Genomic DNA, 25,674 nt, shown 5'->3' with positions numbered 1-25,674 from the left:
AACTATACAATAACTTCTCCCTTTCATTCTGTCATCCGCAAAAGTCTTATCTGCTGCTCTCTGGACACTTTTCCAGTGTCATTTCCCCTCGTTATTATAGAGGCTGTTTGTGTGCCGCTGTAAAAATGTTTGATTGTGCGACAAGTGTGTGTTTGTTTATTGAGAGTATAGGCTTTATGTGAACTCTGTTTATGGTTTTATATGTGAAGTTGGCTCAGGTCATTGTATGTGTTCTGTCCTGGCCTGTCTCAGCCCGCAGAGAGACTGTTTATCTGACTGCACCATTTGTCCTATTGAGCTGCTGTTTCCTGCCCTCAGGGGTCTTCAGGCACACAATCACAGACTAGCAACACACCCACATAAAATCACATATAGCAGGCAAAACAAGAGAAGGGAATCTATAGCTTCTCAAAACATTATGCATTTGCATAACCATTTGTGGTATACAAACAAAAATGAAACAGCTAATGATTCAATTAGATACTTTGTTGAAGCCAGCTGTTATTTGGAAATCACACAGTGTTCCTCCATACACAAGTCTTTATTCAGTTTCAGACTGTGCTATTTAACTGGAGTCAGTGACCCTTTAATGGTAACACTCACTGAAAGCATCCCAGCCAGGTTTAGACTTCCTGACTGTGTTTGAATGCATTATGTTTTTCATTTTTAAAGGATGATTTGCACAATTCTGATGGTATTTGTTTGTACTCAGGTCATTGGTTGTACTTTAGTTAAATCAGAACTGCTGTTCTTTCGTATAGCTTGGTATAAATTTGGTCTGTACATCTGTATTTCTGCTTATGTGTTTCCTGCAGAATCTGGTGTGTGTTATTACAGGCTATAATAGCAACAATAGTATTAATAAATAAATAATAATGATAATGATAATAATAATAATAATAATAATAATAATAATAATAATAATAATAATAATAATAATAATAATAATTATTATTATTATTATTATTATTATTATTATTATTATTATTATTATTATTATTATTATTATTATTATTATTATTATTATATTTAGGTTGTTAACCGAACTCATGGCTGTGCCTGGGGTCTATTGACTGAGGCTGACGTGGGCTGTGACGTCACTGCGGGGTTAATTTAAATGGGGTTCAGGGGAAAGAAAAAGATTAAATTAGTCTGGGGGGAAACAAAGAGCCGGAGCGTCGCATAAAGGCGGGTGCTGGAGAAGAGTTCAAACACGAAACTTCAGCAAGACCTTTCAGTGTTTCAGTGTGGGAACTTCCAACACAGAAAACAAGTGAGTTAAATATCCTCTTTTCACAGCAACAGTTATCTGACCTGTACATTGGCTTACTGTTTTATTTCGCTATACTTCTTGAAAAGTTATAAAATGAAAGGAATAGTTTACATCGATGTTTCTCCCACTCTATCTACAACAATAATTATTTAAACACGAACTAAGAGTTTTTCAGGTTTATTTTGTAAAGGTCTGGTGTCTCGTTTAGAGAAGAGCGTTTAGATTAATACCCAGTATAAATACAATTACATGATTTGTTACTGCTCTTGATTTGGTTTTAGGATATTTTGTTATCCATCAATAAAGTCAAATAGCAGCCGTTCTGAAGTGCACAAACATCGGTCTGTCGCGCGCTGTTGCATTCTTTTCAATAGGGAGGATTGAAGCACAGGATGAGTTGTAGCCTAAGTTAAGAACAACAGTTTAACTAGTAGAAACTGTTTATCACTATCCTACACATCCAAACTCCTCCTTGTGAGAAGTTTAAGTTGTTCGTTTCTGCGTAAAATAGGCTATAAGTATTTTACGGAACAAACTTTTGATCTGCAAAGTCCTATATTCTTTTTATTTAGTTTGTGCTATAATTTGTTTTGCGATCATGTTAATGAATGGCAGTAGTGATATTATATGATGCAGCAGGGTTTTTTTTTTTATTTGTCTAAAAGTAAATACTTTTAGTGGACTTTATTTAATAAGATTTCTATAATAAACAGTAATTTGTACAAAATATAAATAGCCATAGTATAAAACTCCTAGGCTACTTGACACTGATTTACACAGTTAAAGTAGAACTAGTACATTTCTAAACTACTTGATTTGGTAGCAGATTAATATAATATTATTATATTACAGTTTCAGACATATTTACACAAATATGTCCCTTGAATATATTGACTGTTCTTTGAAATAAAGTCTTAAAACTCATGATCTGCCTAAGGAAACTGCATTTTTGAGCATCATTAGTCACCTAAACTCTCACTCAGTGTAGCCAGTTTCTGTGTGGATAGGCAGCTTATTGTGGCCATTTTTGCCAAAAAATAAATAATAAACCTTTTTACACAAAGCATGTTGTGGTCTAAACTTAACTAACCCAATGTGCTGGAAGGTGGGGGGAAAATGCAGAATGTTTTGTTTGCTGGGTAGGGTCAGTATAGGGGAATGGAATATACAGTTTGTACAGCATAAAAATCATTGTGTGTGTGTGTGTGTGTGTGTGTGTGTGTGTGTGTGAGCGCGCGCACGTTTTTCTATCCTGACTATTCAGACTTGTGTGACCGTGAGGACCTAAATTGAGATACCAATGTGGAAACCTATAAATCATACAGAATGTTTTTTATTTTTTTGTGTGAACATTTTTGTTGTGAAAAAAATGCAGTAAGTTTTCTGTAGTGGTTTAGGGGTATGCTCAGTGTAAGGGGATCAAATATACAGTTTGAACAGTATAAAAACATTACACCAATGGAGAGTCCCCACAAAAATAGTAAACCAGCCGTGTGTGTGTGTGTGTGTGTGTTAGGGATCATTGTGCATTTAATGCTCTTGGTTTCATTCACTCCCTCTCTCCTCTTGAATGGAGTGATTAAAGTGAGCATGGTCAAAGGGTGCAGGGGAGAAAGGAAGAGGACCGCGTTCCGTCTTTTCTTCTCTCGCTCTTTCTGAGCCCCTTTCACCTGACCTGCATTCTGACCTGCCCCCTTTTCATTTCTCTCTCTTTAGACATTTTTTCAGGGCCTTTTCATCCCAGAGTGGGACTGAGAAAGTTCAAAAAATGCACTTTTATTAAAGGAATTAGACATTTAGCGCTATACCACTTCACAGCACTTCAGCAAAGTTGTAAACATTCAACCTTTTGGCCTCTGCCCTGATTTGGTGTGAGCATATGACAGACAGAGACGGACTATTTGGGTCAAAACACTGTTATCATGTCAAATGAGAACAGAAAGTGAGAGAATTGTGAATGATTATCAGTGATGAGCACACAAGTATATTATACATAGACATGTTATTATTTTAGACACCCTTCATTCATGTTTTGTTAGCCAAATATTTTCATACACATTGAAGGGTTTATTTGACAAGAAATGGAGTGTGTTTTGGAGCAATATCACAGCGCACTCTTGCCCTCCGCATAGTAGTGACATGCTTTTAAACCAAAGGTCTCAGTCTCAAGCTCTGGATATATGAGTTTATGTCCTCAGGGTGTGTATATAACGGCCGGAGCAGTGTCTCAGTCACTGGTTTCTCTGTAAAGAGCGGGGGTGTAGTTACATGTTGAATTTTAATTGAGCTCAGATTCACAGGCCTCCAGTGCTGTGCTGGTCAATTTCTGTCAGAAAGCATTTGGTGTAACACTTACCTAATGCTTTACAGAGCTGGTCTGGTGACAGCCTGTATGTGTGTGTGTGTGTGTGTGCACATCACACAGCTGCACACGCCCATCAAAAAGAATAATGGGAGACTCACAGTGATTTATGACTGCTAGCCTCAGACCTGTGTTTGAGTAAATCTTGTGCTGAGGTAAACTTAAACAGCTGTTTTTGGTTTGATCACTGTCTCCAGACGTGTCTCTCCTCCCCCGTATCTGTCTGTCTGTCTGTCTGTGGTTTAGATGACTGATAAAACCAATGCTGACTTGAACTCCCCCTGCACTGTGTCTGCTGAAGACTAACACTCAGTACCAGCTTGGCCTTAAGGGCCTGCTTCGCTTTAGACTTAATGAAAGCACCTCCACTTAATGTAGTCTTTACAGAAAAACGCAGCGTTTGAAATGGAATTTAAGAGCTGCTGAAAGGAGAGACTCCAAAATGGAAATCTGTAATTGAAAAGCATCGCTGATAAGCGTGAAACTGTGCCATATGTCGAACTATGAGTGAAGTGGGTCAGAGCTTTGTGTTGTTTTCTCTGCTATGGAAATGAGTTTGAAGTCCAGCTGGTTGTGCTGCGAGGGACTCGCACACTTGAGCGCTGGGTGCTGGAACATGCTGAAAAGATGTGAGGGGAGGAGAGAGGACCAGAGGTGGGCAGAGAAGAGAAACCGTGTGTGTCCAGTGGTCCCGCATTCCTCCGCGCTTGTGATAATGGAAGCCCCATGGCGTATGATGAGTGAGAAAGGCCCTCAAAGAGTGTGCGTTTCTGTGAGAGGAATGGGGCTTTTAAAGGGTTTTCTACCCTCAGAGTGTGTGTGGACCCAGCGGGTCAGAACAGCCTCGTTAGGCAGTCTGGAACACCCCCCATTACACACACACGCACACACACATGCACGTATCACACAAAGAAGACTGCCTGATGAGAGAATTTGGAGAAAGGTCAGAAAAAAAAGGTGAGGAGGGGGGAATTTTTGGACAAGGAGAGGGGGTGAAGACATTTTTGGGCCAGGAAAATGGGGGTTGGGGCGCTCGAGATTTGTGTTTTTCTGAGAGAGGTTAGTCACGCTCCACTGAGTGGCTGACACTTAATTACTGTTTGGAGGGAGTTGCAGGATTTACTGGGTCAACAGAATATTTTATAAACGGCTTTAGAGACGCATTTAGTGTCTGAGAGTGAGAGATGGAGGGGAAAAAAACAGGTAGAGCATTTTTACTGCCTCTGCTTATGCTGACCTATTAAGGCCTGGCGCCTGAGTGATGAGGGCCAGAGTATGCGCTCTGGGACTGATGTTTGAGTGGGAAGTTATGGCCCAGAGATAGTGAGAGTCCAAAATATATTTAATTCAAACACAAAGGGAACAAGAGTAGCCGGAAAACACGTGACCCAATGGGCCCTCCAGAGTGAACAGAGTGGACAGACAGATTCATCGACTACAGTGAATAGAGAGTATTACGGTCAGAACGAGAGACTTGTTTGGACCTAATAGATGCTTAATTATCCTCAAAGATGATACAATACTGCTTTTCATCAGTCCCGCTCTTTCTGGCTGCTTTGAGTAGTCTTTTATTGCGTCTTACAGAGACTGTCCTTTCTTTCAACAGGAGATCAGCTTTTGTTACTGTTAATTGCTTTTCCTGCTAACAGAACTCTGAACCAGGGATGTCGTCTTATTGACAAAAAAGTCACTCCCACACTGACAATGGTGGTGAGTTGTTAGTAAATGTGTCTGTGGGAAGCTGGCCGATGTGTGAATGCGAGTTCTATAATCTGTGTGGGTCCATAAGTCTCTGCGTGAGCTGCTGCTTCAGTCCTCTTGCCTTCATATCCACGGAGCGTTCCGGAAGAATGGCGTCCCGCGGCGATGATTCCATTCTCTTCAGACAATACGGTCCTGCTATCTCACAGCACGCGGTCGAATCATTGCCATGGAGATCACAAGCAGAGGCTAAAGAGCGCACTCACAAACACAAAACCTGTATAAGCAGATCTGTGTACATGGAGCAATACTCCATATGAGATGATCCAGACAAATAAATGCCCAGTTGAAAAATCTCTTTTATCAGCAAAAAAATCACTTTCTCGCATGCAACATTTTACCTGCCCTTCGCATTGTTAGTGGAAATAAACTTTTCCACAGTTGTTGCGAGTGCTGTGCTGTGGGGTCCATGTTTTTCCAGCTTTAATGCTGACATGTTGAGAAGTGAGTGCCATTTTTGTACAAACATTTATTAATTTACATCATGTGTACTCAGCTGAGGACAAACACAAACGTGTGGACTGTGAGTTTCTGGAGCTGGAAACCAGCAGAACAGAAGGACAGGTTCAAAGACACACGCCAACTCGCTTTCTCTCGAGACTGAATGGATGCTAGTCAGTGCTGGATGTTTAACTTTGATGATTCACAGCAACAACTAGTACAGTGACGGTGCTTTCAGTGCCAAGAACGTCATTATCATAATTCCAAGAAAATCACTCCGTATTCTCTCATTTCACTAGCTCTTACATCATACTCCCGTGTGATGTGTTTTCATGCCATTTCTGTGGGTGTCTGGAGAAATTTAAGCGCTGTTGTTACATTATAATCTGGTGGCAGTGATAGCAGAGAATCATAGTCCTTCAGCACAATGACCTTTTGTGTTTGCGTGAGCCAAGTCTGACATTTTAATACCAGTCCGTTGAATTCAGTCAGTGGAGTTCTAATTAATCATTCTGAATGATCATCTTTATCAGCTTCATCCATTCATCTCTAATTGGGAATTTTAAATATTAAAAGGGCAAAGTAACGTCTGAGATGGCTCGATTACTGTCTTGATAACAGTATTTATGACAGAAATGGATCAGTTACTACAAAAACTGCATTTTTTTCCGCTTGAGCAGCTGATTAATCTGTGTTTTTCAGAATGCGTGGCCTGTTTTCCACCCTCATCGTGGTGCTGGTGGCCTTAATGATCGTGACTACAGAGGCTGGGAAAAACAAGAAAGGTATCAAACCCATCTCTCCCCTTTCTCCTTGAAGACCCATCTCTTCCCCTTTCTTCCCTTAGTTTAGCTCTCAAGCAGAATTGCAGCCTGTGATCTGTCACTTTGAACCTTAGATAATAGTTTGTGTGATAGTCACCTGAAGGGAATCACATGAAGTAATTGTGGTGCCTGTGTGTCATGTGGCAGAGAAGAATAAAGGAGGTAAGGGTGGTGCGGACTGTGGCGCGGAGTGGCGCTTCGGCAACTGCGTAGCAAACAACGGGGACTGTGGACAAGGCACGAGGGAGGGAACCTGCAACGAGCAGACCAAAAAAGTCAAATGCCGAGTTCCCTGCAACTGGAAGAAAGAGTTTGGAGGTAAGTGAAACTGAAAATGTTCATTATGTTTAGCCATCACTTTTATTTTTGTTATTAAAATGTTTTGTTGTTGTTGTGCTGCTTTGTATTTCTGTTTGTTCTGTGCATTTCATATTATCTTACATACTTTACTGTTACTCACTTCATGCAGCTGACTGCAAGTATAAGTTCGGTAACTGGGGTGAGTGTGATGCAGCCACGAGCACAAAGAGCCGCACCGGCACTCTGCAAAAGGCTCTCTTCAACGTTGACTGTCAGCAAACCATCGCTGTGTCCAAGCCCTGCACCACCAAGGTCAAAAACAAATCCAAAGGTACATCCTCAACGCCAAACCTAAAACTGACAGCCAGTGAGCATGTCCTGATTTCACTGAGTAACACGCTTTCATGGGTCAACATATTTTGTAGATCCTGGAACAGCATTCCTGTCCGAAAATGTCATCCCAACCATTTAATCCCTACCTCTAAACCCAATCTACCCATAAATGATCCCTAAAATCTGAGGGAAATGGAATAACACTGATGTAAAATCATCTAACCCTTGTTCTAAGCCTAAACTTGACAAAAACCGTAAGCATGAAATGAACGCTAAACTTGTCCCTCAAATCTGATTGGTTGATTGGAATGTTGTTTCAGGATCAACAAAGATGTTGATCCAGAGACGTTGCACTTGGTGAAATCAGGTTCTGCATTCAAGGACGAATGTTTTTTGTATGTTGAACTCAAATAATTTCATTTAAATTAAAATATTTTTTTAATAATTAAATAATATTAGAAAAGCTTCCTCAAAGACGCACGACTCAACAGGTGTTATGTTGCTGGTTTGGCTGAATGGAGACAGTAATGCGTGTAATCTGCTCTGGTTGTGTAATCTTGGCCTGTTGGCTGACGTGGGTGTCTGAGTGGGATTTTGAAATCAATAATGAACCTCTGCTCGTACATAAGAGGCAGATGTCTAAGTCAGTTCTTTTAAAGCATACGTTTGTGTTAATGTGCTTATCTGAATGTGGATTCAAGCAATAATACTGTAGCATTATTTTTATAAGAGCATATGCATTTCCTAACCAGCATGAGACAGGAAGGTGTCGTCAAGCGGTTCGGGTTTACTGCTGGATCTGAATAATGAGATTTTGTGTCAATCTCTCCACAGGAAAGAAAAACAAGGGGAAAGGGAACTAAAGGGAGCAATAGACCCAGAGGAGCAGTATACACCACGTGATCATCCGTCATGCAAACACGGCCTTTTATATCTCCACTGTGTTCTTCAGCTTGAGCGGGACAGCCACAAACACAGAGTTTAAGAAGACTGTGACAAAGTAACATCTGAGTATTTGACACCTTACATGACTCTTTCATGTGTGAGGGGGAGGGGAGAATAAAAGGCTGTTGTTTAGCGTATGGTGCCCTGTAGTTGACCCATTCCTCGGTTTCCCTCCAGCACTCTCTGTCTCTCTCTCTCTCTCTCTCTCTCTCTCACTCTCTCTCTCTCCCCCCATCCATCAGCTGTGTTAGCCCCGGGCCTCTCATTTGCTAAAGGACAGCAATCAGTAGAATCAAATCAATCAAACACATCGATTTTATTACTGTTTTACTTACAAAATTGGTTTTGTAAAATTGTGTAATTTACAGGATTATATTACTAGTGGGGTATATAATTAGTTTTTGGATGTCACCCTTCTCTTTTTTGTATCATAAACTATAAAACTGAGGAGTGTTATTTGAAATAAATGATTTTTCTTTTTCTATAAAAGGTGTAGTTTATGTAAAGGTGAAAATTCCCCCGATACTGTTACTTTTTCCTTTTGACTGTTACTAACAGATTGAAGGGTGACCGAGTGTTATAAGATTGAAAAGGAGACCGTCCCCTCTTGTGCAAACATATTTTATAAACATTTTAAGAAAGACAGTGAATTTTTGTTACTGAGCTTTGTGAATTATATGTTGTTAACTAAAGGAAAATGAGTGATGACAGTTCATTATTAAAGACACTTGAGCCCTCTGAATTTTATGCAAACCCATATGTGTGTTCATGAACATGTAAAGAACAAGCACTCAGTGCGCTAGGGATCTTTATTAAGCTTTATTGAATAGAAAAAGAACCATACACTCTTATGTACACTGGCTCTTTAAGGGCAGCGGTAGATAAGTCCATAATTACAGTGTGTTCATTCCATCAGCTTCACTGGGGTAATGATCATTGACTTTGCCCTTCAGCTGGTACAGTTATACAAGAGATTTCTTTATCAATCCTTATACAATTTACATTTGAACATTTGAAGTGAAATTTTAAAAGTGGAAAAAGAGCATTATGGGCAAAGTCATTTTGCTGCATTGGTAATCTAACATATGCTAATGATAGACCTTTGCTATTTTCAGATTTGCAGAAGGACAATATTTTGAACCGATCAGATTGCATGATTGAATTTCTTTAGTACAGTTATAGTTTCAGAACTCTGAGAGAACTATGCCTATTCTTAGAGCTGGGGAGACTTTAAAAAAAATAAAAGCATGTCTTTGAATGATTAAGATTTGTAGTGAACAGCCTACGACAACACACTCCATGTATCAGAAGACCAAAGCAACTGGTAAGTTTTAACATTCATAAAAAACATCTGGTTTAGCTTCTTTTGCAATGACATACTAGTCATTTGGTCTGTCTTTACCACCCATTAAAAAGAGATTCAGAGCTGGTTTGGATATATAAACGCTATGAAGGGAAATTTGATTATGAGGTAGAAACATGAAACCAAACCCAAGACGTTAGAGAGGCAAACCTCTGCATCTTAAAATGATGCTAATGAATGAATAATCTCTCTTCCAGACCAGGCCTATAGCAGACTGGAGTGCCATGATCTCTTTGGTTTAATGCTTTAAAGTCTGTAATTGCTGAAACTGGCAGCTTGTTAATAATGTAACAACATGAGCCCTAAAACATCAACACATTTCTCCCTTTTGTGCTAATTCTGACCACATGTTCTCAGACACGAAACGAGGGGAGACCATTCCTTCAGGTTTACATGCTGCGGTTTCATCAATGACAAGCTTTGATTTAAATACAACCTAAGCAAAACTATATTGCACCATGAGAAAACATTATGAAGTGGATATCTGCTAAATCAACGTGTTATATAGGGGGAAATAAAAGCTTTTTTTTCATTTCTTAAATTTACGGACAGTCCTTTGTGCCCCGATTTAAATGAAATGCTTGAAATTGAACATCTTATAAAAAGATTAAATAAATGTACTAGTCATCTTTTTTTTTCCAAGTATATCACAAATTATAAATTGTTTCAGTAGTTCTGCATACAGACAACAATACATTTAATATTTAATCTGTAAAATCACATGAAGATCACCAACTAAATACAAGAGGAACACAAACATCCAGACATCAAATGCAGGGAAGAAATAATACTTTCAAGAGCATATATTCATCATAACTAAACATATTTACAGACCCAGATCAGACCCTTACAGTGACATTTCTCAGCTCAGTATAGAGTGTCTCATCCCATTTAAAGTCTATAATGCCTATCCCAATCCATTGAGGAGATCCTTTTGAATTCTGACCTATACCAGAACCTCAAGAGGATCACGCTAAGAGGATAATGGTGACTAACTTCTCCCAGGCTGAACTTGCACTGAATTTGTCACTATGAATGTAATGGACTATGCAGCTGTTGTGGTCGGTAAGCAGCTTCAGTCTGTGACTTCCGTCATTTGGAAAGTGGAAGGTACAGGTAGGCTATAGGAAATGAACCTCAGTCTCGGGCGCAATGCTTTCAGGAACAGCTGAACAGGAAGCTTTACCACATGTTATTGTCTTTGGCTGTGATTCTCTGTATGATGTTTTCAGAGAATCGGCACAGGGTCAAAAACAGTGTTGATACTAACCAAAAGGACTTGATTGATACCATTTGTGCTGTACTGGGAATATAAACGAATCAATAAAATCCCTTAATTTACCAAGTCTCTTTTGGTTAATATTGGCTGGGATTCTCTCTCTTCGCTGTTGGAAGTAATGAGTTGTCAATGGCCGTCTGATGTAATGTCATTCAAAGCCTGATCTTCGTGTTACTGTAGAGTTCAGCAGCAGTACATCAATGATCAGATTACTGAAAAAGTCATTTGTTTCATGAACAAACAGAACTCATTTTGATTTCTTCAGTGATCCAGTCTACTGTCAATTACTCCATCATCATCTTGTAAACACGGATTCCTTAATGCATTACCTTTTGGTTATGACGCACTGTTTACGCATTATGGGACTATGAAGCCTCACAATGTACTGCACAGTACTTTCCAAAGCTTCAAAGGTATCGGGGTCAGAAGAGCCGGGACAGCCTTTGTACTCTCCATATCATACCCTCAATCTCTGCTGGCTGCTTCTTTCCTCAGTTCATCTGGTGCCGATGTTCTTATACTGGCACATGAGAAGGTTTTTGAAGGTCTTTTTGAAGGTAGCGTTACAGAGTGCATAGCAAGCGGGGTTGATGGTGCTGTTGACGTAGCAGAGCCAGTAGCCAATGGCCCAGACTGTGTCTGGAACGCACGACTGGCAGAACGTGCTGATTAAGACCATCACGTTGTATGGCGTCCATGTGATGATGAAGGCCAGCAGGATGGCGAAGATTGTTTTTGTCACTTTCTTCTCTCGCGCAGCCATCTGCCTTTTCCTCTTCACCTGGCTGCGGGCGATGCTGGCAAACTTGCGCGCCACCGTGCGGGGGCGGTTCACAGGGATGGAGCGCCTCTCGCCGGTACTGTTCGGTGGGACGATCTCGATGGCTGTGATGCACTCGTCTCCTGCCTGTTTGGTGACTATCTTGATCTTGGACCATTTGGATTGAGGGTTGACTTTAGGTGCGGCTGTTGGCACGGGTGTCAGGCCAGCATCTGAAGTCACCTCGCTGTTCGCTCGCTCTTTAGGCTCTTTAGGCGCTATGCTGGCCGTGCTGGATTCGTTTGAGCTCTCCTTCTCCGGCTGCACGCACGAGTCAGCTTTAGCGGATACAACAGACTCGTCTAGTTTGCCGTTCTTCATGGTGTCCACTGTAGAACAGGTATCCAGGCTGGGTTTAGGAGGAGACTGGTTGTTGTTGTTCTGCTTCAAGATGTGACTCTTGAGCAGACCACTAGACTTCTTCTCTTTCTTAGCCTCAGGCTTTTGCTTGGACACACGACTGCGGCTAGCCAGAGAGATGTGCACATAAAGCACTGTCATGATGACCACCGGCAGGTAGAACGCAGCAATGGCCGTGCCGAACGTGACCGCGGGGTTGGAAAGGAACTGGATATAACATTCACCAGGCTCTACGGTCCGTTCTCCGACGATGAACTGCCAGAACAGGATAGCAGGAGCCCACAGGATGAAAGACAGGATCCAGGCCGAGGCAATCATGAGGCCGGCCATCTTGGTGGTTCTGCGTGTAGGATAACTCAAGGGTTTGGTCACACAGAAGTATCGGTCAAAGCTGATGATTAGCAGATTCATGACAGAAGCGTTGCTGACCACATAATCCAACGCGAGCCACAGGTCACACACGACTGGGCCAAGCGGCCAGTAGCCCTTGATGATATAGACGGTATAAAGGTTCATAGAGAACACACCGATGATGAGATCTGCACAGGCCAGGCTGAAAAGGAAGTAGTTGTTGACGGTCTGTAGGTGTCGATTAACCTTGATTGAGAGCATGACAAGGATGTTGCCCACGACGGTGACAAAACTGAGCGATCCAGTAACCAGTGCGATGAAGACCATCTCCACCGCCTTGTACGAGCTCTCGCCGTCCGCCTCAGCAGCTGCACACGAGCCATTAGCGCTGCTGCTGTCACAACTGAAGTTGGCATCACTGGACACATTGCTCAACGAGCCTGAAATACACACACAACACAGATACAATGCTATTAATGACAAAAATACAGATATCAGAACGGATGCAATCAGTGAAAAGAATCCCAGGCTGATAGAAATATTGTCATTCAGTGATTGCATTCAGGGAAACAGCATGACATTCATTATGATGCATACTACTTCAGAGCATTGATTTCCATCACGAAATATAAATATGTTGTTCGTATTTAAAGGGGTACTTCAGCACTGGGAAGATGAATGTGTATTTAAACTGGGTCATTAATGTAGTAGAAATGTGAAATTATCTTTTAATTTGGGGCCTTCTAGACTGAGAAAAGCCAGAACATTTATTTTTGTCTCATGTGGATGAAAGACTCCCAGAATGCACTTGCTTCGCTGCCCAGTGAAGTCACTCCTAAAGCCACTGGATCACTTTCCCCCTGCGGCGCTGCCCTACCTTTGTTTTCATTTTCATAGAAATAAAATCATTTAGTTTAGTTAGAGAACACATGCTACAATTAAAAACTGAACGTGTCTGTTCAATAACGTGTGAGTGAGCCGAACGAGTGTCAAAGTACAAACGCAACAGGAGTCAGATTACATTGATCACGAGAGCGAAGAGCTGAGATGAGCTGAGGTAAGTGCGGGTGCATCATACATTCACAGCGCGTGTTCAGTTTGCCGCGTTTTCAGATCATGCCTATGGAAGCTTAACTTTCTTAGGAATCATTTGAAAAGTCCCACCCCCCATGGGAAGGTTAAACCATGTGGAAATAACTCCCTCTACAAGCTGTAGTCTTTAGCCTATTGCCAAAAAAATGGGGTGGGGGGTGGTGGTGGTGGTGGTGGGGGGGTGGGGGGGGGTTCTCTGTGAGTTTAGTAATCATGCGACATTGGAACAAAACAAATCGGGGAAGAAATTATTTTGGGGCACCAATGTAAATTTGTTTGGTAATATGTGACCTAGCTGACAAGAACTAATTCAGCAGCTCTACAAAGACACAAATAGAACGGTTACAATAATCATGAAACATACAGCCCTATACACCACAGACTAATATATGTTGATCGGTTTTGTTGTTGTATTTTGTGGAATTGTGAAGTCTGGAATCATGTAACAATTTCATGTAACAAATATTTCCTCTATATCATGAACAGTATAATTAAAGTGTATAATGGAGTAATGGGGTTCTGCTGAACTCAGGTAATAATCTTGGAATAATCCCTAGTAAAATCTGACCCACACACTCCAACATCTGACCAATGAGTGCACTGGTCATTGGGCCCTTCCCCTCATTTACTGTTAAATATGCTATTAGTTGATGTTTTTATCTTCATTTCTGCAAATATTCAGAATATGTTTTTATGTTATTATTAAATACAAATACAGTATGGAATATTTTACTATATAGTTAATAGTTACAATTCATTAACATTAGTTAATGAAATAACTAGACAGGAATTAACAATCAATACAAGTATATTTATACATTACCATTTACTTAGATTAATAAATGTTGTAAAAGTTGATGATACCTAATGCATTAATTAACTGAATCTTAAATCGTTATTGAGACAGTGTGAGAGCGTTAAGGCATTGGGATGAGTAGGAACAGGTGAAGAGAAGATTAATTAAATCCTCAGCATTAATGACATGCTCATGTTTAATACAGATACACAAGCTTGACTCCTTACGACATTATCCAATCAAAGAATGCAAAGCTGCCCCGTCGTTAAACTCAAATGACCCCCTGGGCTTCTCAATGATCTGAGCTGCTCAGGAACAATTAAATACAATTATTAGACAGAGTACCCTGAGAACCTCAGTGCTGAGGAAAAATAATCATCTCAACCCTGATGCAAGACTTCTGCATACCTATTTACTATATGAACAATTTCTATAAAATAAATATTTATATTGCTTCCTTTATCATAGATCAAGTAAGGATTTTAGTATATGAAAAATTGAGGGGTTCGGCTTACCATTTGTGAATGTGGGCCGCATTTCTAGAGGTTTCATCATGATGCATGCTGCATGCTAAACTTTACAAGAGACAGTGCAGGGCACACAGCACTACCATATAAAAAGGCGAGTAAAAAATGTACACACAAAAAAATCTTTTTAATGCTAAAATATGAGAAGCTTTTTCTTTCAGGTCATGAATTATCCATAACCTTCATGTATAGGCTGTAAAGCTGTTGTCGCACTGATAAAGAATTAATCCATTTGGCAATTAAAAACCTATTTGAAGCGACTCAAGACAGGCGCTGTTTAGTGCACAAAATACACTAAAGAACAAATGCAAATATCTTTAAGCATTTTAAAGACACTTCATTATTGCCCATTTTAATTCCTAGAGGAGTTGTTTCTGTCATATCTTTTGAAGGTTGCCCTCTTCTGGATAAGCAGAGAAATTACAACCTATCACTATGAATAAACACGACTAAAGACTTGCTATGAATACTGCTGGCTGCCAAATTATTCATTGCTTTTTGTCCCATTTTTTTGTTATTGCTTTAAACTATTCTTGACTAGTAAAAATCTTTATTTCTATTACATCTGAAATCATTTTCCCACCAGAGTAAGGACCCCGACCTGGCCCCTCTCTTTATCTTTATTCTCTCTTAAAACCACCTGACTGATCATCAGCAGGCATCAAAGCCCTGCCACACTCTGGACACCCAGACACCACATATCCTATTCTGTTTGAAAGCTTTTAACAAACAGACACACATTCTCTCTTCTCTCATACCAACACGGATCACATTTCTTGAGGTCTATGGCTATTGGTACTTAGAAAACGATTATAAAGTTGATATAGTTTGGGTCTTGCTTTATACTTCTCCCCTCGGGTGCAGGTGATTCAGTGTGGGGAGAGGATTTTTTATCCCTTATCAAATATGAATCAGCAATTACTCAACTGTGGATTCGAGCAGAGCGGAAAGATAAGCGCCAAGCCTCATTAAATATGAATCAAGAATATTCATCTGATATCACCGTGGGAGAAAGCTCTCCAGGACTGTTTTCTTGTACAATTTGACTCTATACACAAACCCAACCCCTAACACCCCAAACTCTTCCACTGAAGCAGAACAGCTGACGCTTGTCTATGTGAAGCTTGCCATGCTGCTAGAGCCAGGGTTAGTTATTTAGTTATTAATTTCATTTTAGTGTTTAGAGACAGCCAAAGTTATTAATGCGCTAACTGGTATCATTTGAAATGTTACATTTCTTTTCACATTCAAGTGTTATTTTATCTAGCTTCTTTTTCTTGTGTAATGCAGATGTACAGTAAAGGTTTCAAGTTTTACAGTAAAGGTTTCAAGTTTTATAACTCCCGATCTCTGGACACGGAAACTGGCTTTAGGGACGTGGAATGTCACTTCGTTGGTGGGGAAGGAGCCTGATCTTGTGCGGGAGGTCGAGAAATACAGACTAGATATAGTCTGGCTCAACTCCACGCACAGCTTGGGCTCTGGAACCACACTTCTCGAGAGAAGCTGGACTCTCTACCACTCTGGCAACCGATCACTACCTGGTGGTGTGTTGGATCCGATGGCGGGGGAGGAAGTTGGACAGACTCGGCAGACCCAAATGTACTGTGAGGGTCTGTGGGGAACGTTTGGCTGAACCCCCTGTCAGAGAGATCTTCAATTCCCACCTCCGGCAGAGCTTCGACCGGATCCCTAGGGAGTCTGGAGATATTGAATCTGAATGGACCATGTTCTCCACCTCCATTGTCAACGTGGCCACTCTGAGCTGTGGCCGTAAGGTCTCCTGCCTGTCGAGGCGGCAATCCCCAAACCCGGTGGTGGACACCTGAAGTAAGGAATACCGTCAAGCTGAAGAAGGAGTCCTATCGGGCCTGGCTGGCTTCTGAGGCAGCTGACAGGTACCGGCAGGCCAAGCGAACTGCAGGCCGGGTAGTTGTGGAGGCAAAAACTCAGGCCTGGGAGAAGTTCGGTGAGGCCATGGAGAAAGACTATCGGTTGGCCTCGAAGAGATTCTGGCAATGCGTTCGAGGCCTCAGAAGGGGGAAGCAATGCCCTACCAACACTGTCTACAGTGGAGATGGGCAGCTGTTAACCTCATCTGGGGATATTGTTGGATGGTGGAAGGAATACTTCGAGGATCTCCTCAATCCTACTGACACGTCTTCCTTTGAGGAAGCACAGGCTGAGGGCTCAGAGGGGGACTCGTCCATCACCCGGGCTGAAGTGCTGAAGTCATCGAGGTAGTTAACAAGCTCCTCGGTGGCAAGGCGCCGGGAATGGATGAGATTCGCCCTGAGTACCTTAAGTCTCTGGATGTTGTTGGGGCTGTCGTGGCCGACACGCCTCTGCAGCATCACGTGGCGGTTGGGGACAGTGCCTATGGAGTGGCAGACCGGGGTGGTGGTCCATCTTTTCAAGAAGGGGGACCGGAGAGTGTGTTCCAACTACAGGGGGATCACACTTCTCAGCCTCCCTGGGAAAGTCAATGCCAGGGTACTGGAGAGGAGAATACGGCCGATAGTGGAACCTTGGATTTCAGGAGGAACAGTGTGGTTTTCGTCCCGGTCGGGGAACACTGGACCAGCTCTATATCCTTTCCAGGGTGCTGGAGGGTTCATGGCCCAACCAGTCCACATGTGTTTTGTGGATTTGGAGAAGGCATTCAACACAATTTCATCAATGCTCTTTGCAGATGATGTTGTAGTGTTGGCAACCTCAGACCAGGCCCTTCAGCATGCACTGGGACAGTTTGCAGCCGAGTGTGAAGCGGCTGGGATGAGAATCAGCAACTCCAAATCCGAGGCCATGGTTCTCAGTCGGAAAAGGGTGGCTTGCTCACTTCAGGTTGGTGGAGAGTTCTTGCCTCAAGTGGAGGAGTTTAAGTATCCTGGGGTCTTGTTCACGAATGAGGGAAGGATGGAACGGGAGATTGACAGACGGATCGGTGCAGCATCTGCAGTAATGCGGGCGATGTACCGATTTGTCGTGGTGAAGAAGGAGCTGAGCCATAGGGCGAAGCTCTCGATTTACCGGTCAATCTACGTTCCTACTCTCCCCTATGGTCATGAGCTGTGGGTCATGACCGAAAGGAGAAGACCCCGGACACAGGCGGCTGAAAAGAGCTTTCTCCGTAGGGAGGCTGGGAGCTTCCGGGTGGGAAGCTCTGTAACTCGGGAGGAGCTCAGAGTACAGCCGTTGCACCTCCACATCGAGAGGAGCCAGCTGAGGTGGCTCTGGCATCTATTTCGGATGGCTCCTGGACGCCTTCCCAGGGAGGTGTTTCGGAGACATTCCACCGGGAGGAGGCCCCGGGGAAGACCCAGGACATGCTGGAGAGATTGTATCCCGGCTGGCCTAGGAAAGCCTTGGGGTTCCCCCGGAGGAGCTGGATAGACTGTTGCCTCTGCGACTCAGCTCCGGATAAGCGGAAGATGATATATATATATATATATATATATATATATATATATATATATATATATCATGATTTAAAACCTGTAGTATTCATTTTGTTAAAGATAATTATAATGTGTCTCATCTGTCCTGCTGTCAGTCCAATAAGTGTGCAGACAGAAGCCATTGCTCATACAACAGCAAGACACAGTGTGACAAGAAAAAAAGCAGAACCTCATCTAACTACACACACACAAACACACACATATGCACTTTCCCTGCTGCACACATCACGTGTGCATCGCAGAACCAAAGGCAACGTTTGAGGATCACTCACAGTAATTGAAGGCTAGTTGAAAAGGTCCACCACACCACCATAAGATTGCTTTGGCTGGAAGCTTAGCTTTTCTGCCCCGCTGATCTGATCTGATCGAGCATTTTCGGTCATTAAAAATCTCACAGTTGGAATCAGAACTCATAAACAGAATAATAGCCACAGAAGGCCTATATCAAAATGAAATCTGTTTACACAAACAGTCTGAGACAGCGTGCATCTAAAATGAGACATGTCCCTCTTTTTGATGGCTGCATTTTCTTCCTATATGTTTTACATTCAATAATATTCACTTCTTTCTTTCTTCATTCCATGTAGACCTTTTAAAATACTGGCTCCTTCAGCAGCTGCACTGAAACCTCACCTAAAAGAGCTGTCGTCGTGTTTGTTTGTTTTCTTTGTTTGAGGGTTTTCCCGTCTTCTGAAGGTTAATATTCAGAGAGTCAAAGCTCTTTGAGGATGGAGTGACATTTGTGTGCTGAGAGGGTGGCTGAGCTTTGAACCAGCACAATACTGGCACCGGCTCTCATGTCAGGAGATAAAAACAGTCTGGAACATTTCGACATGGTGACAAACATCTCAGCAAAGCCTGCGCTAAACATTCGATTCTTGCCTTTCCCAGCGAATTTTGAACAGATTGCACTGTTGCAGTAAAGTGCCACTGTGCAGCTTCATTGAAATTGATGGCGAGCAAAGCCACCACCCTCCTCCGACGAGCTGATTCTATCTGGGCCTTTTTTTTTTCTTGCAGTTTGTATCCGATGGGCGGAACTGAATATCCATAACGGAGACAGGCAGTCGATCTCAAATTAACCAATGATTCCTGTATCTCACTACGAGATGAATACGTGTCATTGACACATCTTTGTGCGCCACTGAAACCAGACACTCAAACGTACATCCGCTTATAGGAAATAAAATATGAGGCGATGTGAAAGCTTATCCATGGATTCGACCCAAGATTTGATCCATTCCGCTCCTAAAAAGGATCAACAACAAACCTCTTAGATTTTAACATAATCCACCCAAAGATTTATTAGCTTCAATGTACGATGCAGCCTCAAAACGGCTAAATAATTATTACATGTAAATTAAGCAAGTCTATTTTTGTGATAGGATCTGGTTCTGAAGTTCTCACACAGCTGTGGATGTGGAGTTGGCAGGATGCAGACGCAGAGAGGGTGATCGGAGCTCAGCCTGCAGCAGTGAGATAGGAGGTGTCTGATCTCAGCTGGCTCTCAGCAGCGCAGCAGCTCCGTGCCTGATCGCAACCGCGTGCCAATGCCGCGCAGATGTATTCCTCTGCCCCATTCTGTGTTCCTCAGCTCAATGTCCTAAGCGAGTCGATACGGGACCTGCTCGGCAGAGCTTTGAAAAACAATACCAGTCTAACCGTTACCAAGAGGGCGATAATCTGTGACTACAGAATGACCCCAGAGTGGTCATTGTGAGAGCAGTGATATGTCAGTGATGTGTTAGGACAGTATTAATAATGCTCATTTCTAACTCAACACCATTAGGCTGAAGGAGAGCTCCACAGCTTCTATAATCATAATAATTCATCTACCCTCACCTCTGCTCATCTCTCTCTCTGGACACATTCTGCACATTAACTCCTTATTGATGACCCTTATCTCTCCCATTTTAAGCACACTTGCTCTGTTTTACTTTTCTTTTCTTTTTTGCTCGTCAGTTATCCAGTATACGTGCATAGTGTGATATTTCTTAAACACAAACCAAAATCATTCTAAAAATATTTTTTAATTGACATAACTGCATCAGGGATACAATTACAAACCATGTAATTCATAAATACCGGTAGTCATTATGTTACACTGCATATATAATTATATTTAATGTTCTCTTATTACACATAATAAAAGAGAGCACATTAAAAAATGAATGTTTAATGTTCTATTTTAGAATGAACTATGAGAAATAGAGAGTGTAGAGGAAAATCACCTGTTACACGTTATGGTAATGTTTGTGTCAGTATCTTCACAAAAAAAAACCTGTTATTGTTCACAGGAGACTCTACATTCCTTTCTGCACTGATGCTAGAGCATTTAGGCTGTTTGGCTGCATGTACAGTGAGGCGGTGACATCTTGTCAAAAATACAGTGAAAGACGTTTCCAGAGACTCCAAAGCGAGTCACAAACCGAGACTTTTATATAAGCTGTCATTCTCTCCGCTGTGTGTCTCCTGTGCTAAGCACTGGGATGCAGAAAACAGCAGCTGTTGCTCAAACACTTCCCTGCTTCACACACACTGGCGCAGACTTCCACGAAGGCTAAAATACTTCTAAATTTAATTGAATGACAAAGAACAGGAAGGGAGTCAACTCAGCTGCAGAGGATTTGACTATGGATAGTTACACACGCTTGTCTGCACAAACAAATGCATGCACACCAACAAACACATGGATGCTGTTCATTTACTGACTCTTTTGGGACTAAAAGCAGAAAGCCTCCAGTTACCAGCTGGCAGCTCGAAACATAAAGCCATCTGCTACCAAATATACTTTCCCCCACCAGTACAACTCTAAACAATAAAAATCACACACGAATATAACTGTTAATTAACATAAACATCTATAACAACATGTCAGCATACAAATAACAAGTTGACAGGTTCCATAGAACCATCAAATAAGTTTTTAATTGGTGTTTTAATGTCTTTTCTGATTTTCATTGGGCCCAGCAACAGATAGTGTGTTTGACAATCAAATGTTAGAGTTTGTTAAGGCAACCAGGACACACAGACGGCGCACAGGCCTCTGCAGATTCGGACAGACATCGCAGTGGGAGTGTGTGTGGGCTGCTTTGTGGTCTGTTCATCAGACTCCTCCTTTGATTCTGCTATGTGCTCGTTATAAGATCCCCCATACTGGCCACTGGCAAACTAATGACTCTCTCGTTCTCTCTCCCACACACAATCCTAATTCTCTGCTAATTCTCTGAATACTGGAGCAAAATTGGGCACAATGCCCCGCTGCGCTACAGTTTAGCGGCATTGATTAAGCTGATCGACAGACAGACGATCAAAACTTCAAAAGCTTTTGACAAGTGATGAGACATCCTTACATCAGTCATAGGACTGAGCACACATTTTAATGGCCGGTTTTACACAACTAGTGAAATATTCTAGATTTTTCTGATTGGCAGATGGTCTAAGAGAGATGGTGATGGTTCCCTGGTAACTGTGCCATTGTGAGCGGCATGGAAAGAACATTTGTGATTACTGACACACACCGACCCTGCAACTCACGCAGTTATCAGCATTATTCTCTCCAGTAGGTAAAAACAAATTTGTCTAAGTCAGTGTCTGACTGCTGACAATGGCATTAATATTAATAAGTTCAGCTTTGCTTTTCTCCCAAGGTGCTGAAAGATACACTAAACTCCATTGATATTACAATTTGAGTCAATTCCTGAGAAATTAATGCAAACGAATGAAACCTCTGGAAACCAATGCCAATAACAAATGTAATAACAATAATACTCAATCAACCCAATCTGAACTCTAATCCCACAATCACAGCCAGTCCCCAAACATACAAGAAATCAACCTGGAAACCAAAGAATTCTCAGGCAAAGAAAATTGACGGTTTCATTCAACCAAAGGTGATGTTTCAGAAGATATGATTGTTTGAAATCCTTGATGTAATTATCTACCATTAGAATAATGAATAAATACAATTGTATTTTCCAGTTTTAATCAGAGATCTTTCTTGGACGATCCCTCAAAACAATTATGTGTATGTTGACAATAGAGGGCGCCTTTGGGATTAGAACATCCCATGAGAGGCTGTCCATCACCATACAGTGCTGAAGGCTGTCTGCTCAAGTCTTTTGCACAGTAATGATACACTGTACTGACAACCAAAATGTGCTACGTCTGATGAAATCTATAGTCTAAAGGTGTCACAGGTGATGCAATGGTTGGGGACCAGTGGCAGAACGCTCAGGGCTTTTATTTAGAGCTAAATGCCGATCCTGCTGCTTCAGCTGTTGTAGCTCTTCTCTCTCCCTGATGAGAACACAGAGAACTGGCTATGTCTCCAGGCATTTCATTCTTTTCTGTGTATGTGTGTGTGTGTGTTTGTGCGTGAGTGCGTGCAACAGGGTGAAACAGCAGCATAGCGACACACTTTCGTCTCTGAAACTGGGTTAACACTCAGCCAGAGACAAAGAGCGCGAGAGGAAGGGAGAGGAAGAGGAAGAGTGAGGAACCCCAACACAGAGAGAGAGAGAGAGAGAGAGAGAGAGAGAGAGAGAGAGAGAGAGAGAGAGAGAGAGAGAGAGAGAGAGAGAGAGAGAGAGAGAGAGAGAGAGAGAGAGAGAGAGAGAGAGAGAGAGAATCAGACTTTCACTCTGGGGGATTCTTCTAGTACTTTACCAGTTCTCACATTGAGAATCATGGTCACAGAATCAAAAAGGCGCTGTCATGCGCAGTAGTCAGGTGTGATTGAGTCGGTCAGAGATAACGGAACTGAGAGATTAGTATTCTTTTAAAACGCTCTCAGAGTGAACTGTGACAGCCACTCTGTCTTTTAGTTTCTTTCCCCCATGTTCAGCGCCCCAAAATGTCTGTATGTCTTCAGTTTTAATGTCAGATTGGAGTGGGGAGCCTGTTCAAGTATCCGAGGGGGATTGTGTGCCTGTTCTGTGGTGATATGCACTCTGCTTCTTATGAGCTTAAAAGGCAACATTTTGAGAACTGGATCCAATTTATATTTAGATCAAATATACATGTGCATTCAGTGCTGCATATGGGATTCCATGATGATTCTTTGAAAACATGACTGATATCTGCCAAGGAGACCAGGGTTTACTTTGCCTCCTTTCTCATCTATTTCAAACCTATACTTTTCACAGAACAGGTGGAACAGACAGAAAGTCATTGCTTGTTCAAATATACATTATATGTATTTATATGTATATATCGATTAAGAGAGAGCGTGCAGAGAGAGAAAGAAAGAGAGAGCGAGGGAAAAAAAGAAAATTTTCTAAAGATTTTTTTCATTGTTTGTATTTGGTGGGGTAGGGGTATTAGGCTATGTTACAACTCCGTATTAATTATACGGGCATGAGAATCAGGTACTGAGTGAAGAGAAACCAACGGTGAATTGGCCAGAAACTACTTTCTGCCTAAAACCTACACTAATCTATATGTAAACATCAACACTAATCTCACTAATGTCAATCAGTCCTTGTCAAATCCACCCTCAGCCAACGCCAAAAATCACCACAGAATCACTCATCAGTCACACACACACTTTTCGAGACCGTTGATTTACATGTATTGTTGTTCTATAATGATAACTTTGTAGTGCATACAGAATGGGATAAACAGGTTTAGCCATTTTGTTGGTGTCCTTAATTACCATTAACGCTTCTTTCGAATGCTTTTGTAGCTCATTCTGAGGGGGTGAAAAGAGACCTGCAAAATATATAGCCTACATATACAATAACACAAACCTGGAACATATTCATCGTAGAAAACACACTACAGTAGCCTACAATTAGAGTTGTTGTTGATACCGTCACAAGTCTTTGGACACGGGCTCACTATACTCCCACAATAAACACTTGCATCGCAATTCTCTGGTGTGATAAGGAACTCTTTGTTTTCTAACTCTTTCGTGTCGTACCTGTGTGCCTTCACTCGCCACTTACCGTTGAAGTTCCAGCGCGCCAGTCCCTCTGCTCCAGTGCTGTTAGTTACATTCATGTTGCATGATTTTTAAAAATGCTCAGCCAGCCAGAAGAAAAAAAAACGAGCAAAAGAATCCACCCTTTCTGTTTCACTCCGTCAAGTCTTTCATCAAGATTTTGAGAAGGGCTGTCCTCATGTTGCGCGAGATGACTTTGTTTTTCACATCATGCGCTCTTGACGCGCGCGGCTCTCGCCAGCGCTGAGAAGCTCATTAAGTCTCTGACCATCGCGACTGGCTGCTTACCTAAACACACCTCGAGCGAGTGCTTTTCTCTAGCTCGACTCGATTTACAATCCGCCAGATGTGGCTCCCATCTGCGCGAGCGGCTCTGATCTCTTTCCAGGAGTTTAGCGCGCGGCTGAGGCAGCGGACTTTCAATGATGTCATCCACCTCCAGCCAATCACCTGCGAGTCCGCAGGTTCCACTGATTCAACCTATAGCTTGCCCTGTCCTGTGATGTGCTCTCAGCCCAGCACTGTCTGTTCTCACAAAGTCTAAAGCATACTTCCATATAAATACATTTACTAATATTAATAGTTTTACAGATTGTCAGATAGACCTCATTACAGGATATCCTAGGCGGAGGGCGAACTAACAGTATAGGGTAAAACAACGTGTGAATATATCTTGAACAACTTAAGTCGAAACAAAAGATTGAAGTGTTTTTTGTTTTGTTTTGTTTTTTAAAGTAGCCCATGTTTGAGGTCACCTGGGGTTTCACAAAAGGTACATTTTGTGTCGTTTGAGAAGGCGTTTGAGAAGTATTATACGGAAATCTGGCAAAATAAAAAATAAACATGACTACAAATGATAGCCTATCCCAAACACTTTAGTGGTTCACTTACAAAGCAAGTTGCCCCCAAAATGACCAATTGAAATTCCTTCAAACGTCGAACAAATAATTTATATTAGGCTATATATATATAGGCAACTACACAAATAATGCGGGCGGGACGGCCTATATTTCTTGTGTCTGTACATTGGTGTAATTGCTTATAATTGCTTACATGTCCTACAGGCTCTTGAGCGCAGCAGACAGGTTCAGCACCACCCGCTCGTGGACAGCGCTCAAAAGCCCGAGCTTCAGGTCTCTTCTAAAATTATCACGTTAGAAGCTGAAAAATAATAATTATAATGTTTTCCCAAAAGGACAGAAAAGTGGCTATAGATGAATAAACCATTCCATATAGAGCGAACAGAGGGGAAGGGGCGGGGTGTTTTCTTCATTTTAAGAACCATCCTCCTCCAGCGGTTTCTGAAACATCTGAATGGATGCTGTCTGTCGCTAGTGCACCGTAGCTGTGTGTTCTGTGATTGTGTGTGTGTGTGTGTGTGTGTGTGTGTGTGTGTGAGAGAGAGATTCTAAGAGAGAGAGAGAGAGAGAGAGAGAGAGAGAGAG

The 25,674-nt window shown here is 41.9% G+C and overlaps 2 protein-coding genes across 2 annotated transcripts; one reads left to right on the top strand and one right to left on the bottom strand.

Moving 5' to 3' along the window:
* Positions 1-1,134: 1,134 nt before the first annotated feature.
* On the top strand, positions 1,135-8,981 carry mdka (midkine a). The gene is made up of 5 exons (XM_067439121.1): positions 1,135-1,273; positions 6,540-6,622; positions 6,809-6,979; positions 7,131-7,292; positions 8,129-8,981. Exons 2-5 carry the CDS (start codon positions 6,541-6,543, stop codon positions 8,155-8,157), a joined length of 444 nt encoding a protein of 147 aa, XP_067295222.1. The 5' UTR covers positions 1,135-1,273; position 6,540; the 3' UTR covers positions 8,158-8,981.
* A 64-nt stretch (positions 8,982-9,045) lies between these two features.
* Positions 9,046-24,648, bottom strand: chrm4a (cholinergic receptor, muscarinic 4a). The gene is made up of 2 exons (XM_067439107.1): positions 24,234-24,648; positions 9,046-12,852 (listed from the first exon to the last, which is right to left on the bottom strand). The coding sequence occupies exons 1-2, from the start codon at positions 24,286-24,288 to the stop codon at positions 11,378-11,380; spliced, it is 1,530 nt and encodes a 509-aa protein (XP_067295208.1). The 5' UTR covers positions 24,289-24,648; the 3' UTR covers positions 9,046-11,377.
* Positions 24,649-25,674: the final 1,026 nt, after the last annotated feature.

This window comes from Pseudorasbora parva, chromosome 1, assembly GCF_024679245.1.
Source record: "Pseudorasbora parva isolate DD20220531a chromosome 1, ASM2467924v1, whole genome shotgun sequence".
In the NCBI taxonomy this organism is placed as follows: domain Eukaryota; kingdom Metazoa; phylum Chordata; class Actinopteri; order Cypriniformes; family Gobionidae; genus Pseudorasbora; species Pseudorasbora parva.
This window is presented reverse-complemented; position numbering and strand designations above follow the sequence as displayed.